Raw genomic sequence first — 23,836 nt, forward strand, 5'->3', positions numbered from 1 at the left:
TTTGCACGAACACGATCAGTGATTCAGTTGGTAGATGCTCGATGCAAAGACTGACCGCATCTTTTCTATATGGGTCGCGTTTAGACTTTGTATTATTCCGCTAGTAATAACTACTTTGCCGCGTTTAGACTTTGTATTATTCCGCTAGTAATAACTCCTTGCAAGAAACTATATTGCATATAATGTTCTTTCTGTGGTACAAATAGTACAAAAGTCATATAGGTATATTACTTCTGGCATTTTTGTTACCAATATCTACCATTTCTTAAATACGATTTCTACAATCAAATATATTGATAGTAATATTTCCATTGTTCGTTTACGTTTAAGGAATGTGCTCTCAAGTGTTTTAAACATTTAAATTTCTAAGTTTTCACATGTTGAAAATATTCTCTAAGTTTCAAACATTTTTAACATTCCGATTTTCACAGTTTCTGAGCTTTCGAACATTTGAATTTCTAAACTTCCAAATTTCTTCAAATTTTCAAGAATATTTAATTACACAAATTTTCACTCTTATTGCGAAACCTTAAACCAAGAAATTTTCAAATTTTCAAACATTCAAACGTTCGAAAGAATATGTAAGGAATTTGTTCATTTTTTGAGCGCGTTTAAAAATGCTCCGCCTTCGATGCACGTCACGTCCACCGCTGCAGCTCCATTGATCGTGCATCGCTATCCTGGGCACGGTAAATGACTGTCTGCAGTTCCCCGGTTGATGGAGACGGGCCTGATGTTGAACATTATAGTACCGATCGTGGAATACTTTCGCTAAATGGCGTGTAGTGGGGGAGGTAGGACTTGAACCCTGAGACCCCATGGGCAATATATACTACGGTTCCATGCAGCTCTCATGCTACTTAGTGTCAGCTTCTCGACGATCCTTGCTGTTCTACAGGGAAGATAGACCAAGAGGGAGCCTGATCGAATGAAAGGTGAGCTGAGTCGTTGATTTTATTTTATCGATAACTCGTCTTTGACTACGCCGTGATCTGTGAAATACGAAAATTTGATCGTCCTTTTTCCTTACGATCCTTTCGAAGTCACGATACCGATATTCTATGCATTTCGTTAGAATCAATTTCTAAAGAAATTTTCATGCACTCGTTCTACTAGCTGCAAATTGTTGAATTCAGTTATTAATTTTCCAAAGTTGAATTTATCTGAACCTTACGTGGCGCAAGAATTTCACTATAGGCGCGACAACTCGATTGTGGCTATACACCTACGAAGAAAACAGTCGAGATTCTATTCTGCGCACGTGTGACTCGCCTCTTTTGTATGCGTTTATATGCGTAAGCACACGCGAGATCTTTATCCGTGGATGTTGGCTATTCGTCGAGAAACAGTGCCCATCTGGTTAAATCGTGCGGTTAAAAAATCATGCTGCTTTCCAACAGTTCGAACTAATTTTAGAAATTTACAAGTGTACAATGTTCCTTTACGTTTACTAGCGTTAGTACGAATTATTATCGTACTGATATCGCGAAGAAATTAATAACGGCACCGCGCAGTAATCCAACAGTCCCGCATAGCTTTGTTCTTGCATCAACGGTTGATAATTGCAACTGTCTCGTACGTCACTTACAGGTTGCGTGTACATACATACGCGTGTTTGCGCTAGATTTATCGGTGCCGTACCCGAACAGGGACTTTGAACTATATCATTTTCCTCGTGACACGACAGCTTACGCGACTTTGTATCCGTCTCGATTATACCGTCGCCACAAGCTCCTGTTCCGACGCGTTGTCTCACGCTAAACATTTACCTCCAATTACTCTGACTCTACCTTATCACTTTCAGATGAATCTACTCGTCGTCGTCGCGTTGATAACTTTAGCTTCTGGCGATCCAGGATTGCTCAGGGTCCCTAAAGTGTACAACGCCGTGGTCACGAGTAATCAAAACTTGTCACCGTCCAGAGCGTTTCCAGTGATTCAACCGGTGATCCATCGAACAGCGGTTGGTTACGGTTTGCCACCGGTTTACTACACGCCTCAAGTGGCGCCTCATCTCGCTGCAGCGCCGGAAGTGCCGCGCGTTCCGCAGAACCCGTTGAAATCGAACGGTCAGCCGGATATTCAAGCCGAGCCGTCCGCCAGTGTCGAACAATCGAAACCAACTGACGCGAATGACAAGCCAGAAGCGACGAATCCAGGCCCGGAAGAGGATAAAGACCCGAAGCCTGGATCTAAGAGCAAGAGCCGGGAGCAAGAACCACTGAGCTTCTATCCCAACTATCAGTCGTTATACTACGATCCCTATTTCTACACGTACAACGGATTCAATCCTCATCTAGTACCAGGAACCTATTACGTTGACTACCAACCATACGGCACTTTAGAACCAATTGCAGCAACCACGCCGAAGAGCGGACTGTCCGAACATCTGCTTCCGGCCTATCAAGAGGAGAAGAAACTCGCCGCGAACGAACAGAAGGAGAAAATACCAGACGTACCGCCGCCACCTCTTCCGACAGCTGTGCCGAAAAGTTCCTAGAACCGGAACCGATCCGCGCGAAATTTCTTTGAGTTACGTTTATTACGTCGTAGACTGATTATCTCACAGCATCTGTCATAGAGGAGGAAGCCGCCTGTCTCACGAACGACGAGCGAGACTAAATCCTTTCGTGACTGAATTTTTAACTCGTGAGAAAAATTGTTCTTTTTTACTATGAATCGACGACAGAGACAAATTTTTCGCCAGTGATTTTGCAGGGAGAATACAACGCGCGCTTGTCGACCGATCGAAAATCGCATTGAAGAACTCCATAAATTTGAAAGTATAAAGAGAAGGGAGGATACTACTTTTTTAAATTTATCTTTTATTAGAATTTACTATTCATTCGTGTTATCTTCTTGCGATGTGACGAACAAGTCATTTGGTTCTTGGTAATTGGACATTGACTAGTTGACTGCCGCGCGAAATTCATACGTTTTGCCTGTGGGATAGGATATTTAACTTCTCTAAAATGTTATGTCACAATAAAGGCGCAATGAGAGCGAACTTTTTATTTTGTAGTATTATTTCGTTGTTCTATGTTACTTGACATTTCTTCATCGACGATATTCGATATTCTTATTTTGATCATTTAGAAGTAGAAAAAGTCGGTCTCAATGTAGTCTGGTGACTACGTTGCAGTAAATTAATAAAAAGTGGAGTCAATTAGGCTTTTGAGGAGACGGTGAAAAGATTAAGAGGAAACTTATGAATTGGGTGGTAGGTGGATATTATATGGGTTATTTATAATGTAATATTACCGCGCAACGTTTTGTTCAGACGCAAGTGTTAAATATTTTGTTCACGGCCCAGACCTTCACGGACAACGATAATTCACCGTCGTCTATGCCTTTGACTCTAAGCTTCACGGTGCTGAAGCTGCCGTTTTGTCTGCGATTCGCTTCCCAGGTTACCTCGCCACGGTTATTGTTCATTGGCACCACTCTGATGCACGTGACGCAATATGGTCCCTCCACCGATGTCGTCAAGTCCACCTCGGATAGTAACGATTTGTGCACAGCGATAATTAGATTATGCTGATACACTAATTTACCAGAACAAGTACCATACTTCAACGTATCGCTCCTCCTGTCGTCCTGAACACATTTTTTATTTATCGTTTAATTAGGAATATCTAAATGTTACAGTAGAACTCCCTTCATTTGAATACCATTTATTGGAGCAGAATTTTAATCGAGTTTCTCGATCCCTCGGACGTAATAATTTCTTCACTTGGAACGTCACATCCTTTTTAGGTGTCGTTTTTACATTTGGTCAAAGTATATTGAATTTTTCATTAGTAGGAACCAAACACAATTGATTAAAAGTAACTTTTTTTTATTCAAGTTTATTCATTTCATCCAATTGCTAAAAAAAAAATTCCTAAAGTTTCTACTGTGTCGTTTGCTTTTAAACGAGTTCAGGTAAATGGAGTTCTATTGTATGATTTCGTAGCTTATTTATAGAGAATATTAAGCCTGTTAAGTTTAATCTGTTAAGTCTTTGTAGCGTAATATATGTGTACAATTCTGTTGAATACGTCTTTTATTACTTACTGCTTCCCAGTCTTCGATATTCTGATTGTCATTGTTATCTTCTCGATATTCCACGTCGTCCCTTTCTTCGTCATACGAATCTTCGTCGGCTTGATCTTGGTTCGAACGACTAATACGATTGGCCACAGTCGTCATTTCTGTGACCTGTTCTTGCGTCGTCGTCGTCGTCGTCGTGGAAGTCGCGAAAGTAGTCGTCTCGGGATCGTAACTCGTGCCGTTCACCGCGTTGCTAGTTTCGTTTTGATCAGTGTTATCCGTCTTGATCTTCACGAATAAATTGTTCTTGTCCGCCTCCTTATCCAAATCGTATCTGTAGATGTATCTAGGAGTGGTGGATACTTTCTTCGCGTACTTTTCGGCTATTTCTCTCTGGCGAGCGTAAAATCTGTCCATAACCGCTTTCCGCTGCGCATAATACTCCGATTTGTCATCCTTGAAATTCCTGGTCACCGCGTAACGTTCCGATCTACTGGTTCGTTCCTCGTTGTTCGCGAAATAGCTCACGTGACGCGGATTGATCTTCCTATTCGCGAACTCGTCACCGTTAGAGTCGCTCGAGTGTTCTTTGTTCGCCCACTTCTTGAAACCACTGAGAGTTCGAATCAGCTTCAGCTTTTTGTAGTTTTTCTTCGTGTCCTCCAGCTCGTTCACCGTGCTCGCGTTTCTTTTGATTCTGTCCTTGCGCGTTTCGTCGCTTTTGTCCACGATCGAGCAACGGTCTCCGTCGTGACACTTCTTGAATATTAGCTTGATCTTCGTTTCTTTCACTTTCTTCCCCTTTTCCTTAACGTCGTACGTCTTTAATCTCTGATAATCTTCCTTCTTGATCCTCGTTTCGTTCAACGCGGACGTCTCGATTAGCACGAGGAGCGTCAGCGTCAGAACACCGACCAGCCAAACAAATTTCACAGTCATGTTCACGATCGATGCGCACGGTCCCAGTGTCGGCGGAGCAAATGAAGGAATTCAAAGAGCATAACCGCATCTTTGACCTCGGATTATCTATCGTTCGCGGGGTGAGAGACCTCGTTATTGGACGTGCGATTGTTTCGCTAGTTTAAAAATTACGCTAAATTATAGCAGCGTGTATTTATAAGATTTATCGCGAAGAAAACAGACTAATTGCTCGTCTTCTGAATAGAGTGCCCTACGATCGAGGCGCCAATACTGGAAAATGTTATCTCTTGTTGCATTGTCTCGTCGTATCGACACAATTGGAGCTCTCGACGTCCAGATAGCTATTTTAATAAATACATATATATGCTATCGGTCAACAATTATGTTTAAATTATAAATTTAACAATTATATTTAAAATTATGCTACGCGTGACGTATTCCACAGAATGAAAGAATTTCACTTTGTGATTCACTCTGTGTTTCGCTCGTTTATTTCATTCGCATTGATAAAAACACGCTCTCAATTTATACGGACCGTTGGAAAATGTCACGGTGTCGAGCCGCGATATGCAAATGACGGTGCGTTCATTTCAATGACACTTGGTACTCAAACGGTTAAGGATATTTACCATCGTAAAGTTTATAGTTTTCTCTACTAAATAAATGTCGTGAGATGGAACTTTCGAACGTGTGTTCCTTATTTTTTCAGACAGTCAAACGACAATCGATATTGCGAAATAGCTAACGGGATCACGCTGACGACGGATTGTAAAATGCTAAAGAACAGTTATCTCAGCATTTTATTATCTAAACGAGTTTAAACACACTTTTGGAAAATTATTTGGCAAAGATTTCCTGGAAATGAAGGATATTATGAGCGAAGATTGGTAGCGTTTAATTTCAGATTAATAACAAAGTTATTAGAATATTCGATATATTTAGGATTCGAAATTTTTAATTGGACTGATGCGAATAGCTCAGAACTCCCATCGAAGTACACTAAAGTTTCAAATGAACGTGTATGGACGGGAAAGGAAACGATGTAAATGTTTTATTCAATAATTAGCATTGATTCGTGACAAATGTGAGGCAGTTTATATCGTTTCAATGGTAATGCTGTCATCGCCGGTATTTTCCTCGTTCCCGTTCGAGTTTTTCGTTTTCTTTTCTGGTTCGACCTTCGTGTCCAACTTTTCGATAGCATCCTCGTCGCTTTCATCGGCTGGTTTTACAGTGGTCGTCGATGGCGGTCTTGATTTTGGTGGTTCTCCCGGTTGAATCGGTTTTAACAGTGGATAGTACTATAAAGAATAAAATTACCATTTTTCTTTGTAGTATTAAATAGTAACTCTTTCATAGTGAAAAATATATCGTCGTTGCTGAAAACATTGGTATTCTCTAAATATTGGCGAGACTGAAATCTCGAACAGCGAAATAATTTCTCACCGTGTTCAGTGGAATCCGGAAATCATATACAGGAGTGCCATAGTAGATGTTATAGGCAGGCAGATGAGAGATCGAAGGTTTTCCATAGCCGATGACAGCTGGAATCGCGTTTACGGCCACCTATAGAATAAAAAAAAAGAACGGAGGAGAATAGAATACATGAAGAAACTGAACCTAAACGACAATTTGTTCCATTCAGTTTACTTTTATGCGAAATTTAAAGATATCCCTTATAAGGAAGAATATATAATTCTTTATAATTTTCAATTTTCACAATATTATCTAGTTATCTATGTCATCTAAAATCTTTGTATCGATGATATTTATCTTAATTTGATCATTCGAAGACATTTATGGTAATTAACGTGTTAAATACCACAATGAGTGGTTGTCCTCTGTATTTCAGATTTTCCATAAATGTAAATAATCATCTGCGAATTCTATCTACTCTTAAAGTAAAGACTTGATCATCTATGTATGTTCAGTTTCTGCAATGCATTCGTAAAAATAAGGATTCTATTCGTAATGTTTCGATAGACACGTTACATTGTGCGAGTAAAACGGAGAGTTCTGGTACTGAAGAAGTTGCGGATGCACATTGATTAATTCAGAAGGATTCTGATGACCGCTCACGTACAAGTTCAGCCCGATCGGTTTCGACTCTATCGATACGACCTGGATCACAGCAAAGGCAAGCAACGTGGCACAGACCTTGAACAGTAATTACAGAAAATTAACGAGTTTAATTAAAACGATCGTTAGTCTCATAGTAATTTAGAAGGATACGTCTGTTGATGTGACGCGAGAAACAATGCGGTAGCTAGCCGCGGATTGATGGTCGATTGCCTGCGTCGAATAAAGAAGCAGTTTTCGACCGATGTTTTTGATAATACCAAGCTCTGGCTCGATGCGCAGTATCGCGTGGCTCGCATATCAATGGCACTGATTCGCGGAAACAGATTTTTTTTATGGAGGCATAACGGTTGTTCGATGAACAATGCTCGCGTCTCGTGAATTATTTAGAAAAACTGTCGATCTTTTCTTCCTTGTCAGCGTTTTAAAATTTATTTTCTATCTGATCAAAAAGGAAGAAGTATATATATATATATCGAACCAAATGTCTCTGTCTCATTGTAGAAATTTGTCAAGTTTATTAAAAATAAAAAGTTTATAAAAAGCTGTTGGCGATAGAAATCCTCATGAGATTGAAGAAACGATACGGATCCACAAGTGGACTCACCTGCATGATGTGATCACAGCTTCGGCGATAGGCTCGCAAACAATCTCTACTAACCTGAATTTCAGCCCTACCCGCGATTTATATATTCTTGCCAGAGAGCAAACTCCCCCACCCTGTCGAATATTATCCGTGATTGTTTTTTTCTTTTGCTCCTACGCGTAGTTCTTCTGCCGTTTCCTCTCGGTCCTCCGTCACGATCAACGGGATATTCTTGCTCGTGATTCTTTTTCTCGACGTTCATGACGATCGAAATGCTTTCGACTCTGGCTCTCGAGGATTCGCTATAAACTATAAACTATAAACTATAAACGATTTTTATTAATCCGTCGAATAAGTTAGAGCGAGCGAGCTTCGACAAAATGTCGCCTTTGACGAAATGTGTGTATACTTTATCGAACTCGACCGAAGCTACGATACTGCGAAACGTTACTCGAACGTGTCGCGATTGATAACAGCAGGGCTTTATATTATTTTCGGACGAGTTACAACGCGAGGTTTGTTTATTGATTCGACCAGAATAACTGAGACGAGATCGTGGAGAGATATAGGTGCACACGAACCGGTTCACGGTTGGCAAATTGTTGTCTAGAATATGAATAAAAGGTGTGGCCCGACGACACCCCAATCTACATTTCTAATGTCCCCCTGTTGGCGTCACCGTGTTCCATTTCGCCGATTTCCATCGATTGTTCCACGTAGTTTCGAAGTGTTTTCTTTTTTTTAACTCCTCTCAGGCCGTTCTACGTTTCTTCTCAAGGTTATCCAGCGACACGCGATTCGAACTAATCACGGCGTGTAATTAAAAAAATGTTTGCGAAAGAAAACTGCGGCACGTAATTAAAGCGAGAAAGCTGTAATTACCCGTCGACGTGAAATTCGTGGTTCACTTCACGCCACTCGTGTCAAAAGAGATTTATGACATTTCGCATTGAAGTTCGCGAGTAACCTAACCGTTTCGTAATCGCGCGTTAAAATTTCGGTAGAAAAATCGTGGAGTTGGCTGACATTCATCATCGCCTAATCATGGTCGTTCGACGAAACTCGCGAAATCGGAAGTGCTTATCTTCACCGTGACTCGGCTTCTAGCATGGCTCCCGAAGGATGGCCCTCAAGAGTGGTTAGCCGAAAATGCAAAACACAACTTCCGATGGTGAGGCCCAGGGGCGAGAAGTGCAACGTTGACAACCAAGGGAGTAAAAACGATGAGGACAGATGTCACGCTGATGTTTCGAGGTACGTGTTGTCCATCCAAAATTGATTACTGTTGACAATATATTGGCGTTTCATGCGTTTCAATCGATCAGAATATTTATTCGAAATCGTTAAATAACGATTTGTTGGACGTCTTTTCCAGTGCTCGTTCTATTTCTTTGAATAACTTGAACCGGCGATTTCAAACGATGATGATAATATATATTTCTTATACTGTGCGTTTCTTAATTAGAATCATAAAAACATTGTATTATTAAAATACGACAGTGTATTATAAAAACATTAATGATACATTGCTCGAAGAAATTTGGTGATCGATATGAATGGTTTTATTGCGCCAATTAAATAGAAATAAAAGAGTCTTGTAGACTTGATTGATTGACATGATAATGCATGAAAAATTCGAGAGATATAATCCGTTGAAATATATAAAATATTCAAGCAGTATTCATTAGTTAATAAATAATAATAGTTAATAAACGAACCGCAAGTTCTACAGTATAGTTATAAAATTTGACTTGAAGATAATCATTAACACAAAATATGACAAAATATATAGATACAATCGTTTCGAGCAATGTATCATTTAACTCTAATGCATATTTTTTATGCACTTCAGTGGGCATAAAAATTTTGTTAAAAAGCGTATACTAAAAAATCAAATCAAAACCACGACGAAGAATAATTTCATTCGTTGTTTCTAGAAATTTTCATTTCATCGAATTTACTCAACTGTGATAGTAAAATCTGTTAAAATACACGACTGAGATTTTACATCAACAGTGATGTAAAAATATTAATCGCGTGAAAAGTTGGTCATGTAACGACGAGGAAGAGCCAGAGCCCGGTGGACCAGTTTGAACGAAAGCGCCTTTTCGGAAATCGATAGCCAGAGATGTTCGTGAGGCGTCGACTGTGCTCGTGGAAGTTCGCACGGCCACTAATCAATCCGCGGGAGCTTTCGTGTTTATCAACAAGTGCCGCATACACCTGCCTTCGCGTCAGCTTCCGTGACGATCGTTCGGGGAGCCACCACGTTCCGTGGCAACCCCTTCGTCGCCGGTGGTTCCTTCGAATCGTGTTCGAGGACGAGGTGAAAGCACCGTGTCGTGTCCTCCAGCAGCCACCACCTTGCTGCCTGACAAATCGTGCGTGCTGTCGCGGGTGTTCACTCGTCGAACGAAGGTTATCCTTTGCCGGTTCTTATTTTCGTTCTTATTTTCCTCTTGCCTCCTTGCCTCGTCGCTTCTTCTTGCTTTCCGTCTCCGTTTCCTCGATTTTCCTTGGTTCTCTCTCGTCGAGCGTGTTTCCACGCGGAGTTACATTACTATTAATAACGTGGCGGTGTCGTTGCACGACGCTGCCCTTGATCAGCTGTTTCTCCACAGGATTTTTCCTCTCCAGGGCGAACAGTGACGCTCGGTTTTGAGAATTTTCGTACCGGTCTTCTTGTGTTTCTGTTAGACCCGACACTGTGAAAATACTGTAGTAAGATAAGAGTTGGTTTGTTCTCGAGGAATATGGAGGTTGTTTCCGAGCGGATCAAGGGTTAGGTCAGGCAATCGTCGAATTGCACTTGTGCCATTGCATGTTCGTTTTGACGATGTTTACCAGTTGAATGCCAAGTGATATCGTATACCGATTTCGACGGATTTTGTTTCGATACGAAATTCTACCGTTGTTTTCGCCGGGCCACGAACTTTTGGACGGAATCGCACGAAATTCCATCATAATTATTTTCGGTGACTGGGTCTGAACGTGTACTGTACACCGATTTATTTCAGGATCTTCAATCGCCTTTCTTTTCTTGTATCATTCCAGTGTGTTTACGCTGTTGAACACTTCGCACCTCGAGATGGGAACTCACCTGTTCGTCATAATTTACTGTCCCACGTTTTAATAAACTAATGATCTTTCGCGAAGCACCAATGGAAATGTTGGACATGTTTCTCATCTTTTTGGCAAGCGAATTTTGCTCCTGCCATCTCTCATCGCCGTCCGCAAACGATGCTTCCGCGTGCGCGCTAAAATCCGCCGGTTTCGAAACAAACTCTCGCTATAAAATCGTTTGCAATCCCTCCTTGAAAAAACAAAAATTCAGAAACGAAAATTCTCTTTTCTTGTAATTCGCGTGACGAAGTAGATTTAGTGAATTTTACGTTCCCTTGCATTTTTCCGTCAATTAAATAGAACGAAAGTGAAGTGAAGAAAGTGATGGAACGTGTCGATGTGTACCAGTGAGGAAGGAACAATATTTAATAGAACTTTGGTTAAATCGTCTCTGATGACTGGCGTAAACGCTAAAACGGCCGTTTCTTCCAGTTTTCGAGAGACGAGACTCAGCGATGCGTCGGTTAATGATCGAGGGGTGCGATCGAGGAGGGTGCGATCGAAAATATGAGGAAAGGGGCGCGGTTTTCGGAAAGCGGCCGTCACTATAAATAGAGACGCCTCGTGCGTGCGTGCTATGCTTTTAAACATAGTTTTGGCAGCGCGAAACGTCAAACCGCCTCGGAGTGGCAAAGTGCGTGGATCGTTCCGCGAATTTTACGGGAAAACATTGGCCGAGATCCTTGTTTCGTTTCGTGTAATTCGTGTGATAATTGCGCGACGCCGGACATACTCGCGTACTCGAGAATGAAATGTGTTTCCGTGTGATCGGATTAAACAAAGAGAAATCATTCGTCCCATTGTCCGTCCTTAACGAGAATAAAAAAAGAGAAAGGAAACGAGAAAATAGAAGATTTGTTGGCGACGTGTAGAATCAAAGCAAAACTCGTTCAGTTGCAATTGCAACGACGCGAAGACGCGTTTCGAAAGAATATTCAAGTCGTTCACGGAAAGAATAACATTTTGAACGTTTCGTTTTATTCGTCGTTTCTGATTTCTTTCTTCTTTCTTTTTTCATTCGATTAAAGGGAAGTAAAAGCGTAGGAAGTTTCGTTGAGGGGAATAGGAAATGAAAAGTGCGTCGGAGAAATGTGACAAGGAGAACCAGCGGCCGATGGAGACGTGTCACGAGGCTGACGGAGACGAGGATGCCCAGGACGAAGAGTAAAAATCGCCACCACACTAGCAAAAACGCCTGCTCCCGCGTTTCGTGCGTGTGCTCGTCGCTCTGCGTCAGGTTTTCCGGTTCCGGTTCCGAACGCACATTTGGAGAACGCTTCGATGCACGCTTCTTTTCGTTTGTGTGCGGTGGATGCAGAAAATACTGCCTGTCGAGCAATTTTATCTCTCAAATAGTATCACAGTTGACGACTTACGAGTTTTTGATTTTAATTTGTATTTTATATTCTCTGAGACAGAGATCAGTAATTGTTAATTTAATTAATTTAACATTAGTAAATGCTGAATTAAATTAAATTCGAAATTCTCAATAATTCAATGATTGGTACACCAGTTGGAAATTCAGTTTCTTGAAATTGTGGCTGTTTTCGATTAATTTGCGTGAGGTGATAAGCATCGAAATTATATTCGAATTCTAGAATTCTTTAAAATAATCGTCGTGGAATGAGATTCAAATCTCAGAGAACGTATGAAATCAGAAATTTATCCAGAAACCAAAATTTCACGAATGACAAATGTTTTTGCATTCACCGTATGCTTGCATATAAGCTATTGTACGCTACTTTACTAGACGTTCAATTTCCAGCCTTTCTTGAGAAATGCCCTCTTACTCAAAGAGGAGAGAACGACTGACAGAAACAATAGAGAAACGTTCCGGCAGACTGCGACTAGTCATTGTTGTTTGGCTGAACTCGCAAGGTTAATTGCAAAATTCACATTGGCATGCACAGCCAAACAACTACGATTCCGGCCAAATAAATGTTACCGCAGGATATCTAATAAAATTAGTTGGATGATAATTTAATCGATCTACTTGTGTTATAGAAAATGAATTGCTCTCTGGAATGTGCCTTTTGAACGCGGACAATTGCCATAAGAAGATGCAGGTGGTTGAAAAGTGTTGCCGAATTTTCAATTAATTAACACGTCGGGACTTTCAACGATGTAAATGAAAATACTATGTTGTACCATGTTCAAACACAACATGGTGTTTTACAAAAAATTAAACGATGTAGTACATCTCAATCTAAGACAAAACATACATGAAATTCGCAGTGAACGTGTCAACTATCAGCGCATTTCGTTGCCTGCATTTTCATAGTAGCTTCGTTTAAACAAACTCCCGCTTCTAGAATTACATTAGATTCCGTTGCCACTATAATAATCCCGCGATATCTTCGACGATATTTCGCTTTGATTCGAACGTTCACGATTCCAAGCGTATCTTACTATATCGATTCTATTGATCACCAACTAAAGTTTACCATCGTACGTGGCCGACGCTTTCGAAACCGCCGGCAATTGATCCGAGAAACTTGCAGCGTCTGCTATCGCGATCAACGCCTTCTCCAGGAGAAAGGGAGAATAGAGTTCGTGCCGTCGAAGGTATCGTTGGTAATCTCCGTCGAGGAAATAGAATCGGCTATTGCGGTTAATTGTCACTAGCGACAAAGCCGATAACGAAACGACATCGTTCGGTGGTTCGCGCGTTTCTTCTGCTTTTCACCGTGACCGCATGGCGGTTTATTTCGAGCATCGAGTCGAGTTTGTTATTTGGCCGTGTTAATTAACCTTGAATTCGAGGCGACGTACGATTTTCATTTCTACGACATTGGCTAACCGGCGTGTCGCGTACCAACGGTACGTGAAAGGAGATTAATGCGCGTTAATGCGCGCGAAATTGGCGCGGCGCCAATGGACTTGTCGATTGATGATACCGCGAACGATACCACGTTCTTCGCCTCCGTCCCCCCCACCTCTTCTATTCCTTCTATTTTTCCCTCCTAGTGAAATAAGTAAGTAATTTTTACATCGCAGATGTGCACGAAGGACATTGTATAGGGGACCGATAGGACGAGCTGCCACGTTCCATTGGTTAAGTACGACAAGTAATAGTGAGCTTTGATCCTTTTTTTTTGTCGTGCGATAGAGACTCACCACCCGTTTTGTTTCGTGTGAATGAGAATACATAGACGACAGACCCATCAAAGCATCTTTGTCGATCGATTGTCGACCGCGAGAGAAGAAAGACAGAAAGACAGGAAAAAGAGAAATTCGTTTAAGCTCGACGAGTTCTAACGAAACGATGCGGCGCGATCCGCGTCGTTCTGCTTGCAAGCTGTTCCTTGTATGCGATCCCACCTTGCCTGCTGTATGCGTATCATTTTCGTAGCACACGAGGTTGCATGTTCGACACCGGTTTGCCAAGATAAAGCGTGCTGTTTGACTTGCAATCCTTTCACGCCCGTATCTTCGCTCTTACTCTGGCCGATAATTGTGCTTTGATTGCCGGTTGTTTGCGGTCTAGTGTGATGTCACCGAGCAACAAAAGCACGGACGAGGCTATAAACGATGCGCTGTTGGAGAAGCTACGAACTTGCGTGTCCAAGCCGCAGGAGGCCGAAACGTTCAGGCACATCGCAGCTAAGATTCATGCTCGCGTCACGTCTTCAGGTAACCATGCATACACATAAATATATATACGCATGCTACGCGCGTAGTACACTCCCGCCTAAAAGTATTAGGACACTTTTTGTCCTTAACAATCGGTCTTTACATAATTTTACACGTAAACGATGAAACATTTCGATTGCACGTATACTTTGTAATACAGTTAATATATTAACGCTTTACAGATTGTTGAAAAGATCGTTCTTTCAAATTTTTCCATTTCTGACGATTTCAAGAGCATTTTGAGCTGCGTTGTACCTCGCACATCTCGTCGTATGACTTTCACGATCAAATCTCATGCCGATTTAAAGTATATCCTACAAATAGGACAGCTCTTTCTCCGTATTTTCTTTTCTCTTTTTTTTTTTTTTTTCTAAAGTAGAATTTTGATATCTGCACGTTTTCTCCAGTGAACCAGTTTCCCCGCTTTATTCGTTATTCGTTTCGGAAACGCGAACGAATCGCCGTCAAACGAGTTTCGAATGCGGCAACAAAGTTTTAAACGACTCGAAACAGATTGAACACTCTAAGACGGCTCGTGCCGCTAAATTGCTATTTTTATCGCGTACGTTGGCTTCTGTTTCATCGGGCTAATCACCAGAAACTTGCACAATTTATTATTCGTACCGCGTCGGGGTGCTTGCACGGGGCCGCCCTTTCGTCGGCAACACTCGACACTCGTTCCCCGACCTACGAATTTTCGTTCTCAATTTTCGTTTTATGTACGTCGCTCGATCGAACGACTCGCCGTTCATTCCCATTACGCACGAACTCCCTTCGTGTAAAACGACCGGCTTTCGTGTTGAAACGTCAAGCGAGAAAAATCAAAGAACGCGCCGAGGAACGTTCCGTCGTCGACGAGGAAAGAAAAATTTCGAATTTAAATCCAGGTCGCTTTCGTATGTACGACAGAGTTGATTATATCAACTAAAATTCGTTCATTCGTTTATCTGCAACATTAAATATCAATTCATTCGTTTACTATCATCAACGTTAAAACCATGTTACGACTTGTATATCTATTAGAAATTGACGGGCAATTAATACTTCGTTCAATTAAAACAATTTAATCAATTTACCATTAAATCTCCTTTTTGATTAATTTTAAAATCAATTATCCAGAAATTAAATTTTTTATAATTCATCTGTTCTTTGATATGCTACATTCTGATTTAAAATATTATTTTGTTAAATTTTCATTTACAATGATTTTTTATAAATCGAAAAGCGTAAACAGCGATATATTGAACGAGAGTATAAGTTCTTATCGTTAGAATTTCCCTCAGTCTTTAGTCTTGTTTTCCTACTTAATTATATTAAGCAGTTGAGGTTCTACTGTACATAATTCAAATGCAGGTATAGTAGAGCCTCGGTTATCGCAACTAAAATTCGTTTCATTCGTTTCTTCTTAACATTATGAACAGCAATATTAAATGAAAGTAAAGTATAAAAATTTTTCTTAGCCTTTAATTCTATTTCTCAGTCTTAATTATATTATATTAAGTAATCGGAGTTATATTATATTACACATTTTCTTCCCTTTATCAAAACATACCACCGAATAAATAACGTAGTCGTGAAAATCCATAAATAACGCCAGATAAACACTCTGTGTTCGCAATTATATTCCCATGCACGCCACGTGTATTATCAAATGATCGACATTGCGTTTCATTAGCGTATGAATTTAGACCCAGTTCCACACGTCTGGGTTTCGATCACGAGCGATCGACGTCGATCGATATAATGTTCTACCTCTTCCTTCTTTTTTTCTATTTTTTTAGACGCTTATGATTGCGTCGGCAAGTGACGACAGTGGTTCTGGGGATTGGCGAACAGGTGTGCCAGCAGAGTCTGAGCGCACATTGGCTGTCATTTGTTATTTTCGAAAAGCCGGCTTTCGATTACACAAGAGATTTTCTTTAATGCTGACAGAAGTTTTGGACACGGTCCAAAACGGAGGCTTGCGATACAACTCGACAGTTCGACTGTCTGCGAGTGAATCGCAATCGTGCCAACTTGATAAGGACTCTTTGTCTAGTTGATCGATAGTTCTTTACGTTCGGAAGCTCGCGGACGCAGTGTCGTGAGTCATCGTTTGGCTAACGAGACACTCACTTTCGTTGGACAACGTTTCGCTCGTTACTGCGACATATACTGCATCGTCATCTCACGATGATTAGTTTCAATATGTTAGTTACGTCGCGCGGATCACGAATTGCAGCAATGGCCGTTTCTCGAGAAAGTAAATGCCACCGAGAGCCTGACTTTTGGAACCTGGTTGCAAGCTTGGTTTGCTTAGACTCTTTCAGCTGGCTCGCGTTCAATTGACCCTTTTTTTTTCGTTCGAACACTCATGCATATGTTACACGTACATTCTTACGAGGCTGGTAAGTCCGCTGCGCCAACTTTACGTACTTGTTCAAATAAAAGTTTCGAGGAGACATCGAAAACGTAACGACGTAAGGCATTATGTAATGATCCTTTGAATAATAATATGGTTGAACATTTTCTTGGTCCAACAGTTGGGCGTGGAATGTCACAATGTCCAATTTTTTTAATTTTTATAATAGTATTCGTGGCATTGCTCACGATTGGCTTTGCATCAAGTCCGAAATCGGAGGCCACGTATTTTGCCAATGTCCAATGTGCTCGATACTGCATTGAAGACAGTGTTACTAGCACCTGTTCTATTGATTATTTATTATGACAGAGTCATTTATCGCGTGCTTTGGTATCAGGAAGTTACATTGATTTATTTATGATTCAATCGTACTTTGTTGCCGCATTAGTACTAAGAAACGATTGTTTCTCAGTGTACGAATCGCTCGACTTTCCTTGTGGAAATTTTCCTTCTTTTGTCGAATTTTTAATTACAATTTATGGCATCAGGTATTTAACAGACTTACTAACTTTTCAGATCGAAGAGTGCGCGAACGAACGCTGGAGAAATTATGGCGCAAGAATTCCGGCGCGATGGAAATATTCATCACAACGCTGGAGGTGGGTAGTTTCTTGATTTTTTCTGTCCAAGCATATTTCACACAATTTTTATCGACAAATTCGTTATTTCAATGTTCCAATCTTTTGGAAAATTTGACGAAAGACTCTAAGATGCTTGTTAAACTATTTACTCGTATCTATTTTTACTTTTTTAACGTTACAAAATCAATTTTTACGCCAAGCGTTCAGAAGATTGTTCCAAAAGATTATTTACGTAAATTTTATGAGTAAACGAAATTTATGATGTCGCCGAATTTTCGAGATATAGGCAATCAATTGAACCTCCACATCGAACTTTCTATTTCGCTTAAAATCAACTTTGTCAACTCTAATCGTCGGAGTCGACGATTTAGGTCAGAGACGTACAGGTGTTAACGATTTCTTGAAATCGCGCTTGTGATTTTCGAGAGGTGTGACTGAACTGCCGCTGAACGTTTTCACGAAGCCCGTTCACGACGTTCAATCGACACTTGGCGAATCCAATTAACCGCGCGGATAACCATGTCACGATTAACATTTTGCACGAAATGGCGTGGCTAGGTCGCATCAGCCACGCTCGTGGGTCCCCCATTGTCTGACTTGTCGACAGAGCTTCCTGCTGCATGCAAAACTGGAAATCCGTTCGTTCTATTTTCTGTTAAGTGTTGCACGCACGCATTCGCGCGGTTAATTATCTCCGTGGCCTTTCCCGCGCGTTGGATATCTCTCGATCGCGTTCCCTTTTGACAATTACGGCGACCCGAGATGCATTAAATGCATACGAGGAGGAACTGTGAGGTTCGTTTGTTCGCAGAATTGCAAGGATCACGTGATAAACTGCAGTATCGCCAGCATACTACACGAATGCATATCACCCCGTGTCGCGAGGGGGAAGACCAAAGGGAACAAGAACAAAAGTGCCACAAGTAATTGCAAATTTCTAACCTGCCGAGTTACAAGTTGGTCAAGTCAGTTGCTTCCGCAGAATCGTAGAGATTTCTACCGAGTTCGAGAAGAATCGAAATCGTCGTTGCTGTCGAAGGTGTACATGATCGATCGAAATGATAATTGGCTGTCTTTTGCAGGATCCAGCAGCCGAATGGCGGTGATGCAGCTGATCAATCTAGGAATCACGCAAGTTTTAGTTAAGCTCTTAGTGAACCTGCAGCACGCGGACAGTATTTCGAGCGAAGTCCTCACGCAGGAGGTGCTTTGGCTTTTGGGACAGGTGAGACAATCGGTCGTTTCCCTTACAATTCCGTTTGACATAAATTTTGCCAATTTATCACCAAACATCGCAGATAGCCCAAAGGGACCAGAAATTCGTGTCAAAAATGAAGATGCTTAATACCATAAAAGTGTTCCATACGCTGTTGAAACAACATTACAACAACAGCAAGACTCTCTTGCCGTTGTTGTTGATCATCAAGTGTCTCGCCAGAAACTGTGAGTACTACATCGTCTCGAGATATTTTTTTTATAGCCAAGAGGTTATAGATATTTCTATGTAATTAACTATTTCTTTTTTTTTTTTTTTATTAAACTCACGTAGACGTTAAATATATTTTGCATCTGGTAATGTTAATTTCCTACACCGAAACTCTAAAAACATCTATTTTAAATGTTTGATATTATAATATTTGAAAATACACGTACGCAGGAAGCATAAAAAAAAAATATAGAAACGCCTGTTACTATAGAGAAATACCTACAACCTCGCAAACCTCGTTTCATGTTTTATAGCTGTTTAAGTCCGCCGCGTTTTCAGCATTCTCTCTTCAAGTATTGGTGAAGGACGGGATCGCCAGCACGCTGGAGATTACGTTCGTGTGCGTCGGTTACATGCCACACCTGAAACTCCGACTGCTGCTAGAGTGTTTTAAATATTTCACAACGAGCAGTACGTAGGCCTATTTTCGTTTATCGTTAGCGACGCGCGAGCCGATCCCATCAGCGAATCGAACTTTAGCAATTAGCCGGGTAAATTAAACGAGTATACAACTTACTTACACGAGCGTGCGTGTGCGTTTTCGTTTTGCAGAACTTTGTTGCACGAAATTCGTGAAAGTGGGCCTGGTGCATCTGTTGATGAGGATCTTCGAAAGATGGGAACGATTCGACGGCCCGATGCGACTGAAGATTTGCAACTGCGCTTTGATCACGTTGCAGCACTTATGCGTCATAAGTGAGTTTATTCAGCGTCGACCTTTCAGCGTTGCAAATTGCGATAACACCCGGCCGGAAGTTGACTCTGCGAGGGTGTAAAACTTGCGTGTTGTTTCCGATTCACGATTCACCTTTGCTCGTTGATGTCGCGCTTTTCGATTACTCCTGAATAAAATCGAGAAATTGATTTTGATTTATTATGGAATTCATTGCATGACAAAGTAGATCGTATAATTTATATTCATATGATAGTAGTTCAGATAATTAGTGATATTGCCATGGATACTTGCCTTTATGGGCTCTAATACAAAATTAACTATAATTAATGAACAATAAAATTGACTGTAAACTCTAATTTGTGCTATTAAAATTTTAATTATTCTCCTTGATATATTGGTAATAAAATTAAAAAATTAGACAACGATACGTCTAAGGATTAATAGGAACGATACTTGTTTTTCTTACGAATGCATTGTACTGAAGTTTTATCCCCCCAGTCAATTATTAACTAAAAGTTTGTAGAAATCGAGAGCTCATAGTAATGGATTTTCACCATGCATAGACTTTTCTTGCGCAATTATTTTTTTTTGAATCGGTTAGTTGCCTGATTGCTCAGAGGATCGAGCAACTCTAGTTATCTTTTTTGACGACCTATTGCCATTTGTTGCTGGAGGATGGTGCATGCAAATTTATATCCGCGACTATATCCACCGGCGGCAGTTTTACGTCGCCATTACACGCTAGGACTTCTTTTTCTTCGTTTCAGAAGCCGGCCGGAAGGCTATCAAGACGAACAATGGTCTGCAACTACTGTACCGGTTCTGCAACTACTGTCCAGAGGATAAGGCATACGATTCGTTGCTGTCGCGTATATGCGGGATAATCAATCAATGTCTGGAGAAAAAGGAGCTGCCAGTGCCCGAAATGTCGCCGGCAAGGTGAACGAAACGCTCGAGGTCGCTAGAAATCGATCGAATTGAATCGATTTTTAGCAACGGTAGTTTATCTTTTCCACTTGGGCCAACGATTAATAGAACAAGAAACAGGGATTGTAATCTTCAGTTGATTCGAATTTCGAAATGTTAATTAATTAATTCCTTCAAGTCCTTGAGACACATTTTCTTACTTGTTGAAGTATTATGTAATGTTGCTTGCGAAGTCTGTTGTCTGTCTCAACAATCGGGCGTGTTCAAGAATATATAATATTAGAATAATAATTGGAGTTTTCTGAAAAAAATTGCTAAGATTAAGCATCTATTTTCTCAATTTTTTTGTCTCTTTACCATACTTTATCAATGTATACTTATATTTTATACTTAATTTGAATATTTCTGATAACGTTCTGTATTTTTGCCTCCATTATGGTATCCTCCAGTGTAGTTACCTTTGATTACATTAAATAAACAATCACTTAAATCACGGTATCTTTTGTAGATTCGTGCTGCCTGAAGCGAATGTGAGGCCGAACAGCGCCGAGAGCGGCAGCGACATCGACAGTCAGGTGTGTATTTTTGTCGGGCAGAGTGATGCAATGAATGGTGAAACGTAATGGGATCATAAAACATTTTGTAACGCGAGTTGACATGGGAATTGTTTTTGAGGACTTTCTCAGGTCAAACGTGTTAAGTACCAAAAAACGTTAACGAGCAGTCAGTAATCTTCGACGAATGAAAACGTCTCTATGCAGGCCTGTAGCGTGGCTTCTCTTGGAAGACTGTACAGCGACCTTGATTCCGGGGACGAAGAAGAAAGCCAGAATTCAAGGACAAATGTGAAAACTATGAACGCAGCCGACGAAGTGGACGAGAGCAAGTTCTTTGCTGGTGTGTTCACTTCGCAACGATCGGAGGAGGACTTAACCGAGTACGTCAACGGTGTATTTTTCACAGAGAACCTACTTTTAGAGATTAAATCTTTGCCACGGCGGCATCGTGACATTGTTTCTCATGTATACAGTGACGGACAAAAGAAAGTTGATACTAATGTGAATACCAAAGCCACTGGTCTATTCTCTTCGTTTCTCTTGCCAGTTATATAACTCAGTCAAAAACTTTCTTTTGAAACGTCCTTTCTGTATATCTCGCTATATTTCCATACGTTTCACTTATTTTTAATTATACTGGATAAATTGTCAACTAGTACGAAAGTATTCGTTCGCGAGAGAAATTAAGAAAGAAGCTTAATGAATTTCTCTGCCTCTCACTGCGTCCAGATACAACGTTTTCTTCAAAGAGTTCAACCAACAGAGCCAAGTATCCACGGCAAAGTGTTCGACTGAAAAGTTAACCGATACGACGGACACGAAAGTGTCCGGTAACAAGACGAAAACGTTCGCGAAGGATCCAATAAAAGATGGGCCGGCAAGGAGTCAAACAACGAATAACGACACGGCGATCAAAATCTTTGGCAACATGTGTTCGAGCTTGACGGATCAACAGGCATACTGCGTGATAGCGAGCAGAGTGAAAAGCGTGATCGGTTTCGTGAAGGTGGCTTACCCGGATTTGATCGGTGGCGATGGCCTTGGTAAGGACGAGCCTTTGAACAACAAGGACAGGAAGATCTGTCGATCGAAGCTTCTCACATGCGTGGAACGAGGTCTTCATGGTAGCACCCTGGTTCAAGAAGTGGTCTACGATCTCGACGCTGTGGCCTCCGGTAACGGTGACGAGCAAACCTCGGTTGATGATCATTTGTGCAACAGGGATGAGAACAGAATAGGCAAACGTTGCTCCGACACGAAACAGCTGCACTTCGAGTCTCGATTCGAGAGCGGGAACCTGAGGAAAGTTATTCAGGTAAACTCTATGAATATTTCATAATATATAGCGACAATTCACGTAACGCTGTGTGTGGCCATCGGTGGGACATTAGAATACTTGTTGCGTTTGATACAAATTCGTTTTCTGAACCACCTTCTTTCGTCTTTTGAACACATTCATTTATACGAAATAATTTTTCGAATTGATTACTAGACCGGAGATTCTCATGGGAATTATAATTAAAAAATAGAACCTATCCTAAGATAAACTTTCAAACACAAGTATTTATATCTTGCGATAAAATTTTGAAATTTTCCAATAAATATAACGAATGGATATCCTAACATGTGGTATGGCCGAGGGTGTGTATATTTAAATCCTTAAGTGGATTTCTAATGCTAATTTCTAATATCTAATAATTGCAGCTTGTATTTAATCTATACTAAATCGGTGAACAGAAAAAAACATAATGAAAGGCAAGTTTTCGAATAACGATGAAAAATTGATATGGATATCGTTAGTTTAAAATGCAATGATCCACATGAGGGTTAATTTACCAAGAAAAGCGATGCTTCCGTCGGTTTTTCCTTCGCGGCGAATCCGCATCGTTTCTTTCCAATCCGCTTCCTTGCAGATAGGCCTGAGAGAGTACGATCTGATCTTGACGCCGGACGTGAACAGCGGTTCCAGGCACCAGTGGTTCTATTTCGAGGTGTCGAACATGGAGGCAAACCTGCCGTACACGTTCAACATCATCAACTGCGAGAAGGCAAACTCGCAGTTCAACTTTGGTATGAAACCGATTCTCTTCAGCGTGATGGAGGCTCATTTGGGCAGGCCCGGCTGGGTGAGAACGGGCGCTGACATCTGCTACTATCGAAATTGTTATCAACGGCCGACCAAAGGGAAGAATTATCTGACCACTTCGTTCACTGTCACGTTTCCTCACGCGCACGACGTTTGCTACCTGGCGTATCACTTCCCTTACACGTACAGCCTGTTAATGACGAACATCTGGAAGTGGACCAGGAGGGTCCCCCCGAACACATACTTCAGAGCGGAGACACTTTGCGAAACGTTGAATGGGAATAACAATCCTCTGTTGACTATTACGTCCTTAGATTCGAAGAGCAATCCTATACAGGTGAGAGAGTTCCCAAGAGAAAAAAAAAAAAATGTGTGCATGCAACGTGTTGATAACTGAGAAGAAGGTTTCTTTTGGGATGGCGGAAAATAAACGGAGTTGATTTTATTACGTGGGAATGTTAACCTTTTGACAGAATTCAGAACGATGGAGAATAAATTATTCCTCAATCGATGGAACTAAATTTAATAGGTTTCTCTTCTTTTTCAGAACCGTAAAGTGATATTTCTGACATCGAGGGTTCATCCGGGTGAGAGCAATGCTTCGTGGGTGATGGATGGTACATTGGAGGCGCTGTTGAGCAGCAACCCTTACGTAGCCGGTTTACGAGACGATTATGTATTCAAAATAGTGCCAATGCTGAACATCGAGGGTGTGGTAAACGGTTGGTAAGTGATCCTCCACGACGAT

General features: G+C 41.0%; 4 protein-coding genes across 11 annotated transcripts in view; 2 read left to right on the plus strand and 2 right to left on the minus strand.

Moving 5' to 3' along the window:
* Nucleotides 1–800: 800 nt before the first annotated feature.
* LOC122537465 lies at nucleotides 801–3,024 on the plus strand. Its single transcript, XM_043670646.1, has 2 exons — nucleotides 801–935; nucleotides 1,805–3,024. The coding sequence occupies exon 2, from the start codon at nucleotides 1,805–1,807 to the stop codon at nucleotides 2,498–2,500; it is 696 nt and encodes a 231-aa protein (XP_043526581.1). The 5' UTR covers nucleotides 801–935; the 3' UTR covers nucleotides 2,501–3,024.
* Nucleotides 2,974–5,189, minus strand: LOC122537461. The gene is made up of 2 exons (XM_043670641.1): nucleotides 4,057–5,189; nucleotides 2,974–3,597 (listed from the first exon to the last, which is right to left on the minus strand). The coding sequence occupies exons 1-2, from the start codon at nucleotides 4,969–4,971 to the stop codon at nucleotides 3,277–3,279; spliced, it is 1,236 nt and encodes a 411-aa protein (XP_043526576.1). The 5' UTR covers nucleotides 4,972–5,189; the 3' UTR covers nucleotides 2,974–3,276.
* Nucleotides 5,190–5,978: 789 nt separating this feature from the next.
* On the minus strand, nucleotides 5,979–7,894 carry LOC122537466. Its single transcript, XM_043670647.1, has 4 exons — nucleotides 7,640–7,894; nucleotides 6,946–7,110; nucleotides 6,400–6,519; nucleotides 5,979–6,254 (listed from the first exon to the last, which is right to left on the minus strand). The coding sequence occupies exons 1-4, from the start codon at nucleotides 7,643–7,645 to the stop codon at nucleotides 6,048–6,050; spliced, it is 498 nt and encodes a 165-aa protein (XP_043526582.1). The 5' UTR covers nucleotides 7,646–7,894; the 3' UTR covers nucleotides 5,979–6,047.
* Nucleotides 7,895–8,711: 817 nt separating this feature from the next.
* Nucleotides 8,712–23,836, plus strand: part of LOC122537457 (cytosolic carboxypeptidase 1-like) — a 34,579-nt gene continuing 19,454 nt past the window's right edge. The window contains exons 1-15 of one of the 8 annotated variants that reach the window (XM_043670627.1): nucleotides 10,963–11,905; nucleotides 13,739–13,795; nucleotides 14,229–14,374; nucleotides 17,292–17,374; nucleotides 18,168–18,279; nucleotides 18,439–18,581; nucleotides 18,655–18,799; nucleotides 19,122–19,253; nucleotides 19,395–19,538; nucleotides 20,286–20,457; nucleotides 20,954–21,020; nucleotides 21,207–21,382; nucleotides 21,732–22,317; nucleotides 22,916–23,425; nucleotides 23,636–23,814. In XM_043670627.1, the coding sequence (XP_043526562.1) occupies nucleotides 11,811–11,905; nucleotides 13,739–13,795; nucleotides 14,229–14,374; nucleotides 17,292–17,374; nucleotides 18,168–18,279; nucleotides 18,439–18,581; nucleotides 18,655–18,799; nucleotides 19,122–19,253; nucleotides 19,395–19,538; nucleotides 20,286–20,457; nucleotides 20,954–21,020; nucleotides 21,207–21,382; nucleotides 21,732–22,317; nucleotides 22,916–23,425; nucleotides 23,636–23,814 (2,747 nt within the window). In that variant the 5' untranslated portion in view covers nucleotides 10,963–11,810. Of the gene's footprint in view, nucleotides 8,873–10,962; nucleotides 11,979–13,738; nucleotides 13,810–14,228; nucleotides 14,375–17,291; nucleotides 17,375–18,167; nucleotides 18,280–18,438; nucleotides 18,582–18,654; nucleotides 18,800–19,121; nucleotides 19,254–19,394; nucleotides 19,539–20,285; nucleotides 20,458–20,953; nucleotides 21,021–21,206; nucleotides 21,383–21,731; nucleotides 22,318–22,915; nucleotides 23,426–23,635; nucleotides 23,815–23,836 lie in introns of those variants that run through there. The other 7 variants (XM_043670626.1, XM_043670628.1, XM_043670624.1 and 4 more) reach the window with 7 other exon arrangements.

Source organism: Frieseomelitta varia, unplaced genomic scaffold, assembly GCF_011392965.1.
Source record: "Frieseomelitta varia isolate USP_RPSP 00005682 unplaced genomic scaffold, Fvar_1.2 scaffold_909, whole genome shotgun sequence".
NCBI classification, from domain to species: Eukaryota; Metazoa; Arthropoda; class Insecta; order Hymenoptera; family Apidae; genus Frieseomelitta; species Frieseomelitta varia.